The sequence below is a fragment of the Necator americanus genome, chromosome IV (assembly GCF_031761385.1).
Source record: "Necator americanus strain Aroian chromosome IV, whole genome shotgun sequence".
In the NCBI taxonomy this organism is placed as follows: Eukaryota; Metazoa; Nematoda; class Chromadorea; order Rhabditida; family Ancylostomatidae; genus Necator; species Necator americanus.
In genome coordinates this window covers 714,938-732,520 of record NC_087374.1, presented here as the reverse complement: position 1 = coordinate 732,520, position 17,583 = coordinate 714,938, and the positions used below count along the sequence as shown (strand labels likewise).

The following is a 17,583-nucleotide window of genomic DNA, read 5'->3' as shown; positions in this document are numbered from 1 at the left end:
CAATGTAGTGAGACACATGGAAGAATGAGCTAGGAAGTGATCCACAAACAGAATAAGTAAGGGGACTCGGATCATGAAACGGGAGTCATCATTGCATGTGCCAAAGCCACGTCACCGGTATTCAACTGTCGAGATCGAGATAGCACACGCAAGCAGAGGCTTCTGACGAAGAGTGGACCATTCACTTATTTTTCACAACAATGGCAGGCGGCTAAAATAAGGAAGGAAATTCTTAACTTGTTGTCTCTGCGTAATATGAATATTTCAGACTATGATTATTCTTTATAAAAACAGTGTGAGCAGATGACGGCAATTCCCTGTTTACTGGCATGAGGTTACCAAATACCCTCGAGAAGAAAAAAAAACTAAGGTAGCTCACTTTGAAATTCAGAAGGGAGATCACATCACCACGAGTTGCACACCCCAAAGATACTATCTTTCTTCGCTCCAAAAGTTCGTCCAGACGTGTTAGAAGATTCATTCTTTCGCATTCGATAGTTCCGACAAGAGCCTAAATATTGAAAACAATGCAATATTAGGTGCATATAAACAACTTTTGCATAGTATTACAATCCAGATTTCAAAAATCTCACGTTTCGAATTTGTCAAACCGTTGTAATTTGCACATAACGCCATCTTGTCAAACAAAGTATGACTTTTTTCTTGGGGATGCAACTCATCAAATAGTACTGCGTTAGTACTCTCATTTCTAACAATTTGGGCGATTCCAGCTTCATACTGGTTGGTAACCTGTCTATAACCCCACTTATTTCGCATGTTCTATCCAAAATTTGAACCATCGAGTGCAGGTTTAGCGCATAATAAAACATCTGCTAAAGTTATGCTAGGCATATGAAGAGGCAGTCATCTCAAGAGCAAAAACGCTTTCCTTTCTACAAAGAATTCATAACGACCATATTGCTGTTTGTTGACTACCTCTTCGTACACTAACAATGACTCAAGACTGTGCGACTACAAAAATGTCTGAAATCGACGTAAATACATGAAAATTCACTAAAATAAGCAGATATTCGAAAAAAAGCGAACCTGCACCCATCGATGATGCTGCGCGCACTCCTTCCGCGGAGCACAACAAAAACCTTGGTCTTTCAGCAAATCAGGTCCATGCTCGAACATTTCCGCGAAAGTCATAGATTTTCCTTCTGCCCATGCTTTTGGATATGCACATATCTGCATAGTAAAAAGAACTTTCGTGAAGGGACACTAAGGGTACTGAGAAGAAAGTAAACAGAAATTAACCTGCAGTTCGTTTTCTAGCTCTCCTTTATAGTGCTCGGCACATATCACCCTTACTCGCTTACAGTATGTATTATTGGCTTTATTATAAGCTTCACAAAACAGATTGTCTGGATTGAATGCCGCCTGAAAACTGAAGGAAATAAAAAGAGAATATTCGCAGGAAGTGTAGTATTTAATTTAATTTTTTTTCGTAGGGGAGTGGAACATTCTCAGCTGAAGACGGCATACCAAGAAATTGAGAGTGTTCGAGTCTCCCAATGAATAGATATGGTTACAATTGTAGTCTACGAGTATGAGAGTGATCACGCTCAATTCCTCTTAACTATCTAGAGAAGCCGCGTTGCAGCCATTTTCGAAGCGGATGGATCACATTTTCGAACGAGGAACTTGGCAACATGTCACGTATGTGTGCGCAGGAGTACGCCTAGCGCCAGTCAGGGAGCGTGAGAGACATTCATTGTCCGCTTTCACAGAAACGGCTCGCTTATGCCTGCGCTTACATGCGTTACACGATGTTAGGTACCTCGTCGGAAAATACAATCGAAGAGGCCTTTTCTGTCGCACCGGATCTCTCTGAAGGGCATTTAATAGCGAACCCGAGCTGCGAAGGCAGGCGTTTGCGCCAGCGATCGGAAGGAATTGTACCAGAAGCCCATTGACTGTCTGCTCACTTGTAGACACGGCGCGTAAAACACATAGAGCAGATCTCCGCTCATATCCGTGAATTACATCCCTAACTCTATCTACTCGTGTATAGATCCCCACACCCTCAATTTCGTGTGATGCCGCCTTTACGAACACAAATGGAGCTTTCTCTCCTCATTATGGGAGGAATGCACAATCATAAAATTGAAGACGTACGGGTGTAGGCGTTCCAAACGAAGTCTGCTTTTCCGAGCGCACAAAACACCGTTCAACATGCTTCGGAAGTTGACGACCATTCGTTTCCATACCACATACAGTACAGTTCACCATCTACAAATAATACTCAGATTACGTTATATTTGTTAAAACATCTTGAGAAAAAGGATAGATGGCTAGAAGTAAACTCACAAAATCAACATCTCCGGGTTCGTCATAGTTTACCGATGTGGTCGATTTCATTGCCTACAGTTATGTACTGAGCCACACTTTATACATGCTGACAAAACAATAGAAATTCACCATCACATATCTCTGAATGATTCTGACATATCCTAACATCGTTTCAGTTTGCACTTGAATTTGTCCGATCTTTTGATCGATGGCTCGTAATTCTTCAAGAGTTTGCAGCTAAAATATAGCAATAATTAGAAGAAATGAAATGGATCCCGCAAAAATGAAAACATCGATACCTCCGATTGCGGTTGTTCCCTATAATACTGTTCCACTTTCTCCGGTAGTAATGCTAATAGACGCAGCTAAATCATGATAATCAACATCGAAATCAACACTCCGGACTTCAGAGGGAAAAAAGTGAAAGAGATAAAATAAAAGAAACATTGGAGAAAGAAGAAAGTCTACCTTAGCCAACTTTATGCCACATTCATCGCTGCAGTACTTGCTGTTATCCCGAGCCGGTTTCACACAATCGGGTTCGATGCATTGGCGTGATTCTACCTTCAATACAGAGAACTATATACCAAATTAATACCTAAAAAATGGCAAGATGAGCGAAATAATCGCTTGGTGATATACGCGTGCTCCAAAAATTAAGTAGCGGACAGCTATGCTAGCTAGCTCAAATTCGCTCTATTAGCGCCAAAACTTTCAAATCCATTGAAGTCCCAGAAACAAACATTGGAAGAAGTAATCTATGTTTCAAATCAACCTTGACCTTTTTAAGTGTTTCGTGTTTCCTTCTAGTTGGCTGAGCTCGCGTTGTAGTACGACGTGTTGGCTCTGGAAAAAAAAAGTCGTGATGTTATATATCACAAGAAAAAGTCTGGCCCTCCTGAAGCTGGGAATATCATGTCGTATTATTTTTTCTAAACAGAACAACCTTAAGAAAACAGATAACTAAATCAGTCGGGGTCATATGACCTGAGCATTAGTCTTACAGGATCTATGACATGTAAGCTAAAGTTATTAAGAGAAGAAAGTAAGAAAGAGCGTTCAGAAATAAGAGCAAAGAGCGCCATCTAACAGATGAGGGCATGAGTAAAGATCCCAACGCACGACTTCGAGCGCAGCTGCTCACGCAATGCAGGAGGCTTCAGGCCGCGCTGAACGAACTGTATTTTTCAACCTCGGTTAGTGGAAATGTAATATCATTGGCAAATGTGCTGAAAGCCAAAAGTTTGAAGTTTTTTTTTTCTCCTGGAAACGAATAGAACTAATGGAAGACGTAGAAGCAGTTGCAAATTGGTATAATGTGAGTTTAATTTCCCAATTTCCTTACGTCGTTCATCCATATTTTCTCCTTCGTTACCATGCGAATTTCCGCCACTGCGTACCTAAATTAACAAATTTCATCCAAAATTCACCAGCGACTCTTGATTTGCCTCTTGCGAATGTGTATCTCTAGAATCAAACAAATCAGTAGAGACGAGCTTCAATCGTCGCGCTACCAAGATGCTTCTTTCTAAGGTTTCATCAACCGTTCATCGAGGTGGTCTTTCCAATAACTATTATGATGACTTAAGCCTCAACACGCTCTCATTCTCATGTTCTCTAAAACACATATTAATGTCAGAGTAAAAAATCTTTACATTTGATTGATGCCCATCTTTCCGCGGTCGACCAGGTCCTCGTTTTGCTACCGAACTGGCTGCTAAAAACGGTAGCTGAAGTTGTGTTGCAACAATTTCTTTCCATACCACATTCGACTTTTTGTTCAGTAGCTAAGCGACCAGACCAAATACGGTTAAGTTGCGGACCGAATTGCGTTCCAGTTTTTGACGACTTGTGGATTCGAAGAAGTCTGTTTGCACGAAACAGTGAGTAAAGTCAAATAAACTTGTGTATAACTCTTTGAAAAGAGTATTGTAGTTGTATGAAACATTTTGGCGCATCGACTCTGCTATGTAGGCCTCGAAATTTGCCCACTCTCAGTTGGGGTCTGTTAAATGTGGCACGTTTTTGTAGACTAACCTTCCTGCTTCATATCCTTTCTTTGAACCTCGTTGGTTTCTTTTCGGAGCGCAGTCTTTTGGGCAAGAGCTAGAAAAGTCATTCATAATTGATGAAATATCTATCTCCATTATAATAAATTTGCATATCTATGTTACGGATGTAGTTATGAACAGATCACTGCACCATCCATATGACTGCATATTGGAAGCAATGGTTGTACGTAGTGATACCTTTTCATCACTAGTTGTACATAAAACTTACCTCGATTATGTTTTTGGATCAATATTGGTTCTTGAACACATTTGCGCCTGAAGCAAAGTTGTCCAGCAAGGCATCCAACACATTTTCCACAGTCATCAGTTTGAAAGCAACCAATGCATTCACCACAGCGCAACATACCCGCGACTCCTGAAAACAACTCCTACACCTATTTAGTGGACAATTACTTCGTTATTTTGGCTGAAGCAAAATCACCGTTTTACTACGTCTATGATTGAAGTACATCAAAAACTCTGACTTTTTATCTTTTTTTTTCTTAAATTTCGAAAATGTGTAAGTATTCTAGGGAGGGGAGATGTCTAATATCTTCAATATAATAATATTCAATATAATATGTCTAATATCTGGGTCACGATGATGAATCGCAGTCAAAGAGCAGCCTCGTAGATTCATTTTAAAAATGTAACCAAGGAACATGCAGTTTTAATAACTACTTTTTTTCTTGAACGAGAGATGTGACCTAGTTATTATATTATAGGATGACTGTTGGAGATAAGCTAAGGTTTGAAGTGTTATGTTCAATGGAAACCTCGAATCAAACAAGCAGTAGACGATTCTCTACAAAATACATAATGGATGGGATGAAATGGTATATTTTACGGGTAAGGGTGAATACAACAGTAATCAATAAGTTACTGCAGGCTATAGCATGTCAACCCTTAATTACGAATAATCAACAGCGCTCTATAAACGAATATGGCGAACAAACAAAAATCTGACATACTCACAGTACAAGGGTTCACTATCAGACTTACTAAGTGACTGTCAGAAACACAGTAATCCAATTCTTCATTTAAGATGGATATCTAAATGTAGCAACCACAAAACAGCAAATTTTGGGAGCAACATTTCAAAAAAAAATCGTCACAAATTTTGCGCATGTTTTTAATTTGAAAGACCTTGGGTTTCTTGAAGCAGAGATTGAAAAGGCAAGAAATGAAAGTCACGCTTATCGCTTGACTCTAGTAATTGAACAGTTGCACAAAGAATGAATAGAGGTTCATAGTTCTATGGCTTGATTATCACACTTTCCTGTGAACACTTTGTTCCTCTGAAATGTGTTGTAAAATGCTGGTCGTCACACTTAAATATTCTTTAATTTGAGGCATCGAAGGGTAAAGACAACGAAGGCTATAGAAATGTTACTATACCTCTTAGTTCTTATAATACGTAATGTTGCCTTGCCTGTTTTCCTCACCTCTAGTGCATGCAGTACAAAAAAGTTCTACATTTGGAAGAAAGGAGAAAGAAGTAGTGCTTATAACATTGTCTCACCCGAGGAAGCAGCTGACGACTCTCCGGTTGGGACGGTTTCTTTGTCATTGGCACTTGTAGCAGCTTCTAATTTTCCAACGGTAGAATTGTTCACTTTCTCGTTAGCAGCAGCGTTTCCCAGCAAAGCAAATAAAACTCTGCTGACCTCATCCATGATCCAATTCCTGTTAATCACCATTCGATGTAAAATGCTGATATCATTATTATTAGATGTCAAAACGGAAAGAAAATTTAATATTAGCCGAAATTCGTTGGTATAATGTGTGAGGTGTGGTCGTTTTCTGTGATTTTCAATGATTGGAGAGCAGTTACACGAGCGCTTGACCATACTAACAATAGTACATATTGATGGTTAAATGTGATAAATAAGGAAAACCCAACAACAACTTGAAAACAATAACAAAAAAAAAAAAGAGGAGCAGCTCCGAAAGGACGATAAAATTGTGCGTGCATGCGGCTTTGCAATAAATTTAGCTCGCTTTGTACTAGGTGCCGGTGCCGAATGTGTTCAACCAGTTAAGCACGACGTGCTTGGAACAGTAGGAAGATTGACAGTGTGACTATCAAAAGAGAGCTCGTGTTGTGGTCTTTTGACCTCCTGTGCAACGCATTTCATGTCTGCTATGAATAATCTCGGTGTAATAAGAAATATGAGAACTTACAATGAAAGATTAGATAGTGTTAGTTATCAAGCTTCTTACCGCTTTGACAAGCCCTAAGCTCTGATGGTTTGGATTGAGGGTTGTACTATTAACGCGAAAAGTTAAGCTAAAACTCGGGAAATGTCCAAAAACTGGCACTGCATTTGCGCTCACAACTATGCCGCATCCGGCATAACCGACGTAATCAACCGGAATTTTTTTTTTATTTTGCACAATTACACAAACACAACAGACAGAAAACCGTACAATTAGTGACCGCCCAAAGTGTCATTGTGATAGGAACGCTGCTGATAAGCAGACGATTCTTGTCCTCAGTTTTTTTTTTCCTTCATTCCATGCTACTTTTCTTCACTATGATCGCTCACCACCCGACAAAACTACACAATCGAACGCATGTCCCTGTTGTTTTCATTATTTTTGGGATTCGTTGCACCTGCCATTCCTTGTTTGCTTTTCTCCATTGATATACGGAAACTGCCCTATATGGTAATTGCTATCATTGATTGAGTCTGTGAAAAGGTACATGACCGTACTCTGAAACGCTTCATACCACAGAATGCACATTGATTTAAGGAAGAACACTGACCCTCAATGTGAAAACCTGTCTGAATATAATTCTCTCAAAACTTCATTGGAGCATTGAGTAGGTTTGTATGATAATTACAACAACATTCTTTACTATGCTGCTAGATATTCATATCGCTACATGGATCTTTCAAATCACGTAACATATTTACCTGCAATTTTCTCTCAAAGAATCTAAACCCGTATCCACAACTGCTTATCTAACTGTATAAACGTGCTCCAGCTGATAAATGGGTCTTTGTTGGACATACTGCTATTTCATAAAAATTTGCCCATGGATAAATGCGTAGGGCACCTGTAATACATATCTACTCTTCCTAGCACTGGAAATGTGTATGTAAAAACGGCAGATAACGTAATATCATAGCACTGAGTTTGCGCCAGCAAACCGACCAAATAACATCGAATAGGAGGGCTGGGAAAAAGAAATCTTCGAAGGTTCACTTCCACCGTACTTGTCCCCAAGGACACATAGATAGGTACGTGCCCTGAAGCCTAGGCAGCTGCGGCGGAGTGGAGCCTCACTCACTCTAACCGTGCTGCAGAAGTTATTTAGAGTCAAGTTTTAAAAATTGCACAACGATCCTTTGCGGATAAGGATACATTCAACACATTAGCACAACTAGTAAACATATCAGGTCCACGATTAGCAAGGACTGTGTTTCACGCTATAGTCGAAAGTAGCACCTCCTTGAGAGGAAAGCTCGCCACAGCATAACCAGTCAATTAGTACTGACATCCGTTAAATGTCGATTCAAGGCATGCCAAACTAGACCCTTCTAGTGAGCGTTTAAGTTTTGCCTTACACTGACCTACATATCACACAGTATTAGACTCAGTATCTCACTTCATGCAGAGTGTGACATAACGAAAAACATAGGGGGTACGACGCTCTATAGGATAGAATCGGAATGAAGAACCGCTGGCGTTACCCACCCTTCTATTCACTGAAGTAGATCTTGGTAATTTCATTTCATTCTATTATGAGATGTCAGTACTCATGAAAATGAACATTTAATAGAACAACAACTCCGGCCAATCATAGCATTTTGCCTTACGCTTAACAAACAGTGACAAAAAACAACAGTGAAAATGACGAAAAACTGCTTAATTACTTTCCAGCACTAACACCTCCATATAGTGAGTAACTCTCAACAGCTCCATAACTTTATATTACAACCAATATGATTTGAAGAGGAGCACAAATAGATTACGAAGGAAACGAATTAACAGTAAAATCCCACAACTTTAAGGGCTAAATAGGAAATCAAAGAGACGAGACCATTAATCAACAAAAATGAACACATCAGCATAACTACGCTGTCTTTTCCTCTGTTTCTTCTTCGGCTCCAACTTCCTCGGTTAAAACAATTTCAGCTGGAATCGGCTCATCTGATTCATCTACTCCATCAGTAGCATGCTCTTCAACCTAATGAGGAAAAAGGAATGATAATAAGAGCATCAAAAAGAAAACAATTGAAAAAACCTTGACTTGCTCCTCAGCACGTTTTACTGGAGGAGGTGGTGGACATGCTCGTTCTACTGCGGAGGTAATGCGATCGGCATATCGCTTGCAATCCGAAAGAGCAGACTTAAGGGATATGTTCGAATCCAACGATGACTGAAAGAATATTAATGATTGCCTCAAGAACCACGACGGAAACACCAAGCTGGTGTTCGCTCCTCAGTTCTCAATCCAAACAACTTTATAATTGCTAACGTTCAGGTGAACAATTAATCAAAAAGAAATAGTGCTGAAAGTAGGATTAGTGTATGTAACCTCATTATCATGGAAAGAGTGAAGGTTCAAATAAGATTTTTCCCACAAACTTCTCATGCGAACAATTTCCCAAAGTAAAGAAAGGGTGTTTTCAACGCTCGAAGTTCATAATCACCGATTAAGCTGCAAGCAACTCGTGCAAGCACTGCAAGCAACCGAACGCTACTCAGTTATTTCAAAGTGAAACGCAGAAACAGCAACATAGAAATAGCTGTAGCTAATAAAAAGTAGTGAAGGGTAACAAGCTCAGACATTTCCAAAACGTATTTGTAAAATCTTGTTGGAACACATTTCGATCGCTAAAACTCACCTTGAGTGCAGAACTACTCTCATCCAACCGTTTCTTGCACTTGTCCACCTCCTTTTCCAAGTCTCTATTTTTCTTTTCGAGATCATGTTTATTACCTCGAAGCTGGTCTGAAATGACAATTAACTATTGAAGCCCGCGAGGGAACCTACTATAAAGATTCATAACGGCTTACCTATCAGTGCAGTCTGCTCAGCAACCATAGCCTTGGCATGGTCACGCTCTACCTCACTCTTTTTCAACAGAGTTAGCTTCTGTGCAACGTTAATGACATTTCCATTGATTATCACAGTACCATCAGAGGAAGACGCCATCTATAAAAAAAGACTTGACAGATTATACAAAAAAAAATTTAAGAGAAAAAATGTCTGAGCGAAACTTACATCTACATCGCCGTTCGTTTGTGGCTGCAGTGAATTTCTGTATGCTTGGAGACCGAAGCCTAAAAAATAAGTAAAGAAGGTAAAGAAAAACAACCAACGCGAGCAGTGATATAACAACCTCTGAGAAGTGATGAAATGTCAGGCGGGTTCTCACATTCGCCGGGTGTAAACCTAACGTTACCGTCAGAATCCACAAGCACATCCGTCAAATGTCTAAACGAGGTCTGGCTTTCAAATAAAAAATTCGAAATGCACAGTTCCAACCAAATGCAAGAAAGCGAAGAGCAACCTATAATTAATCCTTTCTCTCGATACTAGTTTGTGCGTCAGTTTTTGCATCTGGGCTCTGGTGACACCTAATTCGCTGTTGAAGATTATGTCTTCAAGATCGCGCTCACTCAAATATCTGAAATTGCAACTTCCACATAAAAGGGAAATGTTATTTACATATACAAAGAACTTACCCGCACAAATTCACATCAAATATGGCAAACGCCTCAAAAAGGGGGCGATTTGAAACCATGGATTTCAAGTCCAGCTTCTCTTTCTTCTCTTCTTTTTTTTCTCTCTCCTCCTTTTTATCGTCCTTTTCCTCACCTTCTTTCTTTTCCTCTTCCGACTAAATCACGACTTCATACAAACAGAACGAAACGAAGTATGTGAAGTCAAATCTTACCTCGTCATCTTTCTTTTCTTTAGCTTCATCTCGCCTTTTCCGCTCGCTTTCTTTATCTGCAGCTCTTGCGATAGCGCTGTAAATAGTGAAAGCCGCGTGACGCTCCATTAGCTCCTTGAATGCTTCCACGAACAGGGACACCTGGGAACAACACATTTTAGACTGACATCAACAAAAAATCTTCATATCAACAAACATGGGAAAAAGTGGCAATTTATAAACTGTAGAGAAGCTGATTTGGTTTCGTTCACGGAACTTGAGTCCCAACTTTCGCTCTAACTGCACAAATCCACTGCAGTTCCTTACGTACCTCGAAGTGCGATTCCTTGTTATCGTCTTGCCTGTAATCGAGAAGGGACTGCATGCCCATAACCCTACAATCGAATTTTCCTCCTTTTGCTGTCTTTGACGGGTAAACCAGGACCTACAAATGAGGAATAAAAATTGCGGGAGAAAAGTGCAAGCTTTTGGAGCTCTGAAAAAGGCTCTTAATCGTAGTTCTCGGAGGACAACCTTGCGCTCCTTCGGCATTGCATAATATTTTTCTAGAGCAGCCTTCCTTTCTTGTTTCTCTTTCTCCAACTTTTCAGCCTTCTTTTTTTGCTCCTCTGCAAGTTTCTTCTGCTCCGCTTCGGCTTTCTCCTTATTCTCTGCTGACACTTCCTGACAACAAAAAGATCCGATATGATAAGCAAGTTTAGTGTGCGAAGGACAGTCACAACCACCTCTTCTTTCTTCTCAGTCTCCTCCTCATCGCCAGCCACGTCGGTCATTTCTATATCACCAGTAGGAGCAGCACCTTCGCCCTCCTCCTTTTCCTTCTCTTGCTCGAGGGCTTCTTGCAGCCTTTTGCATAACAGTGATTTAACTCCTTTAGTTTCCAGTCCTCTAGCTTCCAATTCAGCTCGCAGCTCCGGTACCTATGAAAATCATCTTAATTAGTCCAATTCACCTACGCTCTGCGATACTTTTAGTAATCTATACACACCTTCAGCATCTTTGGGTCTAATTTGCTCCAATGTGTTGGAACCTCTTTGGCTTCTACTTCTTCACTTTCCTCGCCTTCTTTTACAGGAGTTTCTCCAGTGGTAGATGCCGCTTCTTTTGTTGGTGTCGCAGTTGTTGTATCCTCCTGAACCGAAAGAGATTACAAACATTAGCGAGAACAGCCACTTATATCGTATCCAGATAAAGTATCAGTATCCTTTATGATGGAAAGAACAAGTGCTCACCTGTCGCACTATATTCAAAATGAAATATACAAAACACTTAACGGGGCAGACAAATGGATAAAAAAAGTTGGTCCTGTTAGAGAAGCATGCTTGTTAAATGTAGATGTGAGCTGTTTTCAGCATCGGAATATCAAGTTCCGCAATTTTGGCAAAAAGAAAGCTGTTGGATAGGGGAATTAAACACGAACAAACACGCAGATGCAAACACGTACACATACACACAACAGTTATCTATAGTGAAAGAGTGCCTGGCGCGTAGTACGCTCGCTACTTTCCTTGTCCTTAGCGGAGTTGTCGTCCGCCTGTGGTTGATCCGTGGCTTCTGATGGCGCATCAACGGCGGCCAGCTTGCAGTCGAGTTGCGCGCGTAGCGCCGTCTGCACATGAGTCCACCGTTCCTCAGCCGACACGTCGTCGGCAGCCAGAAGTAGTTGCGTGTCCGGGAAGAGAAGACGCACGCTATCCGTGCGTTCACGATCCGCGCGGTAATAGCGCACGTGCACCAGCTCGTACCTGTGTAGGAAATAGAACGAGTCAGCCTGAATGTCAGCCCACAGAGACATACCTAGCCGCTGCCGCACGCTCACAAAGCCGAAGCTTACTGGGAGCGCGAAACGCGGAATGGGTGAATGAGGAGAAGCCCTGCGTTCCCGCCTCTGCCAAGTGTACTGACGCCGAAACACAGAAAAACTGAGGTTCGCGTACCTCATCATGAATAGGCAAAAGTGGTGATAATGGTCGTCTTCAAACGCGTACATGGCGCAGCAAACAAACAGAACGGAACGTTAAAGAGCGGAGGATCCCAGGAAAGTAGTCTTATGCGCCACCCAAAAACTTATAATCACCCACCATTGAGGACAGCCCGAGAGATCAACTCCAGTAAGTGATTTGGTGGTGCGTATTGCTGTGCGGATAATGGTTGCCGGGTTAGCAGGATCAACACCATCGCAAGAGGGTGACCAGCTGCCACCTATGGCTAGCGGTTCTTTGCCGCGAGTTCCTAAAATAGAGAATTTTATGAAAACCAAATACAATCCAATGCGTGGTACATTTTGCAGCCAACTCTTTCCGCTCTTCTGCACAACGCTGCAAATTTTAGAACTAAGTACTTGAATTTTTTGTGGATGCAAGACTCGTACACCTTGCGACGTCGAAGGAGCTTCAATGTCTTGTGGAAAAATTCTTCGAGTGTTCTTTTTTTTCTTAACGTCTTTTTTTTGCACTTCCTACTAACAACCCACTATCCCCTGCTTTGAGAATCCTAGCTCAGCTGCACTCACTTACCAACAAGGAAACTTAGTTGTTTAAAGAACGATGTTGGTTCGTGTGAATCGTCCGTAGAACCATCCGGAAGTAGACCAAATGCCTTTTTGTGTACTTCCTGCTTTCCAGGATGAGCAAGCAGAAGAACCTTGATAACAAAGGATAGTCTCACAAAAGTCACGCAATGATACCACAGCATTAAACCTAACAGTGATCAGCTACTAACCTTAACTTGGTGGCGATGGTCTGCATCTTCAGGTTCGAGAACAGGTACAGTTTCACCATCCTGTAGCGGATAATCAACTTCCTTGTTAAATACATGGAATGCTACCTTAAACGACTAGGATTATCGCAAAGTGCAAACTTTTAGGATCGCCCTATCTCTTACCGGATTCGTTAAGTCAATAGTGGTATCAAGCGGCACTCGCCTCACCCATTCCGCGGTCATGTCCGCGAAATCAGAGGGAATATAGAGTTTCAGATATCGGCTACGTAGTCCCACCACTGAGACCTGCTCACTTAAAAAAAACAGCAGAAATAAATAAGTGTTATTGTGCTGACGTGAAAATACATACTTCAGAAGAACTGGTCGAGCTGGATGACACTCATATCGAGGAATAATCCTTGCTCGACGACGAGGCGGACTAGCGCTATCACGTCTAGTTGACTGAGCGGAGCTAGGTGGGTTGGCGCTTCGTTCACGCTTACGATCGCGATCGTTCCGTTCAGATCGAGGAGGAGAAGAGCGACGGGGAGGTGAACGTCGAGGGGGTGGCGACCTACAGAGTATCTGTTTATGTTAACCAAGCTGTATTAAAACCCACAAATTTGGATAACACAAACTTTCTACGAGGGATCTCTTTACGCGGCGGACTAGACCTACGAGGAGGACTGCGGCGAGGTGGCGAACGACGGCGTGGCGGAGATCCTCGGTGAGAGGGACCGTTACGATCCGAAGATGTGGGTGGACCCCACCTAAAACAATCACAGCAAGTACAACAGAGAAAGCTCGATGCATATACTTAGTATAGTTTACACTACAGTTTAGAGATAAATAGGAGAAGTACTAAAGTCTAGTAGAAGATGAACTCTTCCATTAAATATTCTATTATACTGACTCTACTTTTTTTTAGAATGACTCTCAACACTACGCTTACAATTAAGGGAAGAGTCCAGTGAAGGTCAAATCAATGTTAAACCGATTCAATGCTTTTTTATACTTGTGAATTATAAACTACCTCCCCCCTCCAGATGCACCAGTTCCGGCGGATCGTGCTGGAGGATGGTTGTGGTTTTGTGCTGCTGGTGGACCACTGTCTCCTGAATTAAGTAGCTGGATGCGATAAGCATTCCACTTGAACGGCATTTGCGGATTGTAGCTGGCTTCTACCATCACTTTTTCACCAACACGTGGCAACGTGCCACGAATCACGCTGAAAAGCAGTCACATCACAGGATGAACCGCAGTGAGAAAAAAAAGGGATGTGACTCACGAATGCTGGAAGAAAACATCGTCATCGACAAAACCGTAATTGTCATGCATTTTCGTGACTACGCCAACAAATGTGCGTTGATTCTTGCCAGTTACTGCTGGATTCGGCGCCTGAGGATGAACGTGTTTAACCGCTAAGAAGGCAAGTTGGCAAATTACACGGCAGAAATAAGTTTTACCTGTGCAGCTGGAGCTCGTACTGATGCCGATGATGGAACTGCACCCATCACTCCCATACCCATAACATTTTGCTGAGCGAATGCGGCTTGATTGACCATCCCCATAGGGACACCCATGCCTTGCACACCCATCATGGGAAAAGCTCCAACGCCCATTCCAAATCCTGCCATTTGATTTCCAGCAACTGAAAATATTCAAAGTACTCTGTAAAAAGAACATACAAGCAGTGGATACTTCACTTTTACACTGTGGACGGGACGATAGGCTACGACCTCCAACTATGATAATATTACAACACCAATGTGTGGTCAAAACAAACAATATTAGGAGATAAATAAAGAGACCTTTACAACTTAACTTCAGCTTTAGAACTAAAAGTTGCAAGATTGCATCTCGTCAACACCTTAGAAGACGTAATTAGAAGTTGGAAAAAACAGAACGCAGTCCGAACTCGAGATAGCATTCTTTTTTTTGAGTTTGTCAATGGATAGAGTTATAAATTTACAAAGTAGTACTAGAGTACCGCTATTTGCAACTACCTGGAAATGCTAGCATCAAAGATAAAAGGATCTAAAGCTGAATGTACGCCCATCTGTTGTAATATTTGCAGCGTGATTGATGTAACATACGGAATGGAAGGTTAGTCCAGTAGTAATGTACCTCACTGTTCATTTAAAGGGACGGAAACGTTCAACAAACCATCACCACCGTCTATCCCGCAAAAAAAAGCAATCGTTGAGGATCTCGGACACTCCAGTTTGAGTGTTTTTCGATGTCAAGATTTTGTACAAGCCTGGCGAGCTACCCAAAGTCTGGAAATTGTCCCCCAGCAAAAGGTAACAGCACAACTGGCTTCTCGTTGTAATTGATTGTAATTGTAATTGTACGCAGAGTGCTCGGATTGCGGTCCTTTAACCCACTATGTCTTAAATAGCACTACTCTAAACCGCTTCGAAATGGAGCTCTAGTTCTGGATCTTACTAATCCATCCCAATCCTGCGTTTACAAACATGGCTAAAAATCCTAACCATCACTGAAGAGAAGCTAATATTGGAAATTTCAGGAACTCCGTCTTAAACAATGTCTTCAGCTTCTCGTCTCCTTTACGTTGCTAACCGAATATTTGATCCTGACAAGTCTCTAACTTCAGTCAGGATAGAACACCCTACGATAGTCTGCCATTACTTGAAGTAAAAGACTCAATACGTCTGGCTACCAGTCCAGCTAGCAGTTTTCCTTCCCAAACCATGCAGTGGAATATTTCCGAAACCGATGCAGTATCACTCGTAATCCCACTAATTTGTCAAGTCACTGAGCAGCCTATGCGGCATTCAACCTCGCTCTTATTTTTGAAAGCTCTATATTAATTTTCTCTTATCAACCTTAGCTTACATGTCATAGATTCGTTAAGACTAATTCCGATTGATTAGTTATTTATTTCCGAAAATGAGAGCGCGGTCAAGTGTCCATCCCCCAACTACACTTTATCCATGAGCTGATCATGCTCAATTCCACCTGTTAATCTAGGTGTTGAAACAACATTGGTTGTATCTGTGCCCTTACGATGTTGCTTGGTATGCGACGGAGCGCCGGCAATTCGGTTATAGTTCAACGTCGTAACGTTCTAACTAACGTAAGTAAAGTGAGCAGTAGAGACTGCTCCATTTGCATAATCCCAGACCCGTTGCGGATTGTCATCGTTCTGCTAATAAGTTCCGTCGTTAGGGTACTGGTACAACCACAGTTGTTTCACAAATCCTTTATACTACTAGGTGGAACTGACCTTAATCAAATCCTATTCCTAAACAACAGAGGTATCCTTATCTACTCGCTTAGAGATCCCAACGTCGTCAACTCCGTGTTATGCTGACTTCAAAAAACAATATCTTATCACTATTAAAGGATAAAGTGTCTGGCACTGATCAATCCACTTGGGATGCGCCACCAAGTTCACTTTAATTCAGAATCGTTTGAGGTTTACGAACGTGTAATTGGCCCATGACTTGCGGGGGTTAGCCGAGTGTCACGTCAATGTTTTTATCCTCTCAGACAAGTCTGGTACCAATTTATCGACCCCACGAGGATGAAAGTCTTGGTAAGCGCTAGGGCGGATTCGAACCTCTGATCGATCGTGAAGGCAGCAGGACCTCTATCCGCTACACTACACCCGCCCTATATTACAAGAATAAAAATCAAACTAGGATTCCCTGCTGTTCGAAGCAGCGACTGCTCTCAAACGAAACATGGTGCAATTCAAGGGTGAAGTTTTCCTAAGAAAACAGTAAAAGGAATGTCATGTCAACGTTGAATTCAGGTCCAATCAGAGTTCCCATATCGCCGATCGACCCCATCTATCGTGCTTGATTTTTCCACAAGGACAATCTCACTTTAAGAAAAAGAATTTCAAATGAGGCCGATTCCGATAGCATCGATACCGACATACATAAGACCTCATGAAAATCACAGTACTTGCCGACGACATCCTTATAGAAGACCATCTAACAAACAAAATGAAATGAAAATTAAATGAAAACCACAAATCCAACAAACTAGATTGTATGACTAGGACGAAGTTTTGCAAATGAAGAGCTAAGACCAGTATTACAGCGCATGTGAAAAAAATATAGTTCATGAAGTACTTTGCAAGACTTCGATGATGAATTTGACAGAAAACAAGAGGCTTTTGAGACTTTCTGCGAAAATGTCACCCAAACATTTGGTCCAAAAGTCGTATAAGTGATTTCTTCCGTTATGTACATTAATACTAAAAACAGCCTTGGAAGAAGTGGTAACACTTAAGAATGACCTCTAAGAATGAAGAAGCTTCTTCTCTTATCGCTATTATAAAACAACAAAGTCTTACCTCCGGTACCCGGACGAGTCCAACCTCCTGGTTTCCCTGCGCCGAATTGAGACATTGTGTTCGAGCTTTTGAACTGAAACAAACATAAAGTCAGTGGCAAAGCAAGCAAGGAAGCATTAAAGCACTGTATTGCGAACTCCAAAGCCTCAACACACAGTTCCCACGAGAGGAAATCATGAGAAACATTGAGACCGTGCTAGGAACGTCCAATCAAATAAAAGATATAGACGAGAGCAGAGAAAACACCGCAAACAAACAACCACCAACACAACTAAAAGGCAATAGTGAGCGT

The 17,583-nt window shown here is 41.5% G+C and overlaps 1 protein-coding gene across 3 annotated transcripts; it reads right to left on the bottom strand.

Moving 5' to 3' along the window:
- Nucleotides 1-181: 181 nt before the first annotated feature.
- On the bottom strand, nt 182-17,346 carry RB195_000078 (uncharacterized protein; the record flags this gene model as incomplete). Of its 3 annotated transcripts, XM_064196216.1 has the most annotated exons (41): nt 182-211; nt 380-511; nt 1,048-1,191; nt 1,261-1,383; nt 2,122-2,235; nt 2,314-2,367; nt 2,425-2,532; nt 2,595-2,660; nt 2,764-2,859; nt 3,077-3,141; nt 3,641-3,695; nt 3,951-4,012; nt 4,333-4,401; nt 4,576-4,722; nt 5,869-6,032; nt 7,268-7,279; nt 8,435-8,544; nt 8,602-8,736; nt 9,206-9,312; nt 9,378-9,516; nt 9,586-9,644; nt 9,704-9,798; nt 9,875-9,991; nt 10,050-10,204; nt 10,262-10,402; nt 10,572-10,685; nt 10,775-10,924; nt 10,987-11,181; nt 11,250-11,393; nt 11,494-11,501; nt 11,765-12,006; nt 12,343-12,493; nt 12,778-12,904; nt 12,983-13,087; nt 13,145-13,274; nt 13,332-13,535; nt 13,600-13,731; nt 13,995-14,189; nt 14,250-14,359; nt 14,428-14,612; nt 17,292-17,346. In XM_064196216.1, 41 exons carry the CDS (start codon nt 17,344-17,346, stop codon nt 182-184), a joined length of 4,746 nt encoding a protein of 1,581 aa, XP_064052096.1. The 3 variants fall into 3 exon arrangements, with proteins under 3 accessions (XP_064052096.1, XP_064052097.1, XP_013299195.2); XM_013443741.2 differs by lacking the exons at nt 182-211; nt 380-511; nt 1,048-1,191; ... (12 more) ...; nt 7,268-7,279; nt 11,494-11,501 and having other exon boundaries at nt 8,431-8,544; nt 11,742-12,006; XM_064196215.1 differs by lacking the exons at nt 7,268-7,279; nt 8,435-8,544; nt 8,602-8,736; ... (21 more) ...; nt 14,428-14,612; nt 17,292-17,346 and having other exon boundaries at nt 5,869-6,022.
- Between the last annotated feature and the right edge of the window lie 237 nt (nt 17,347-17,583).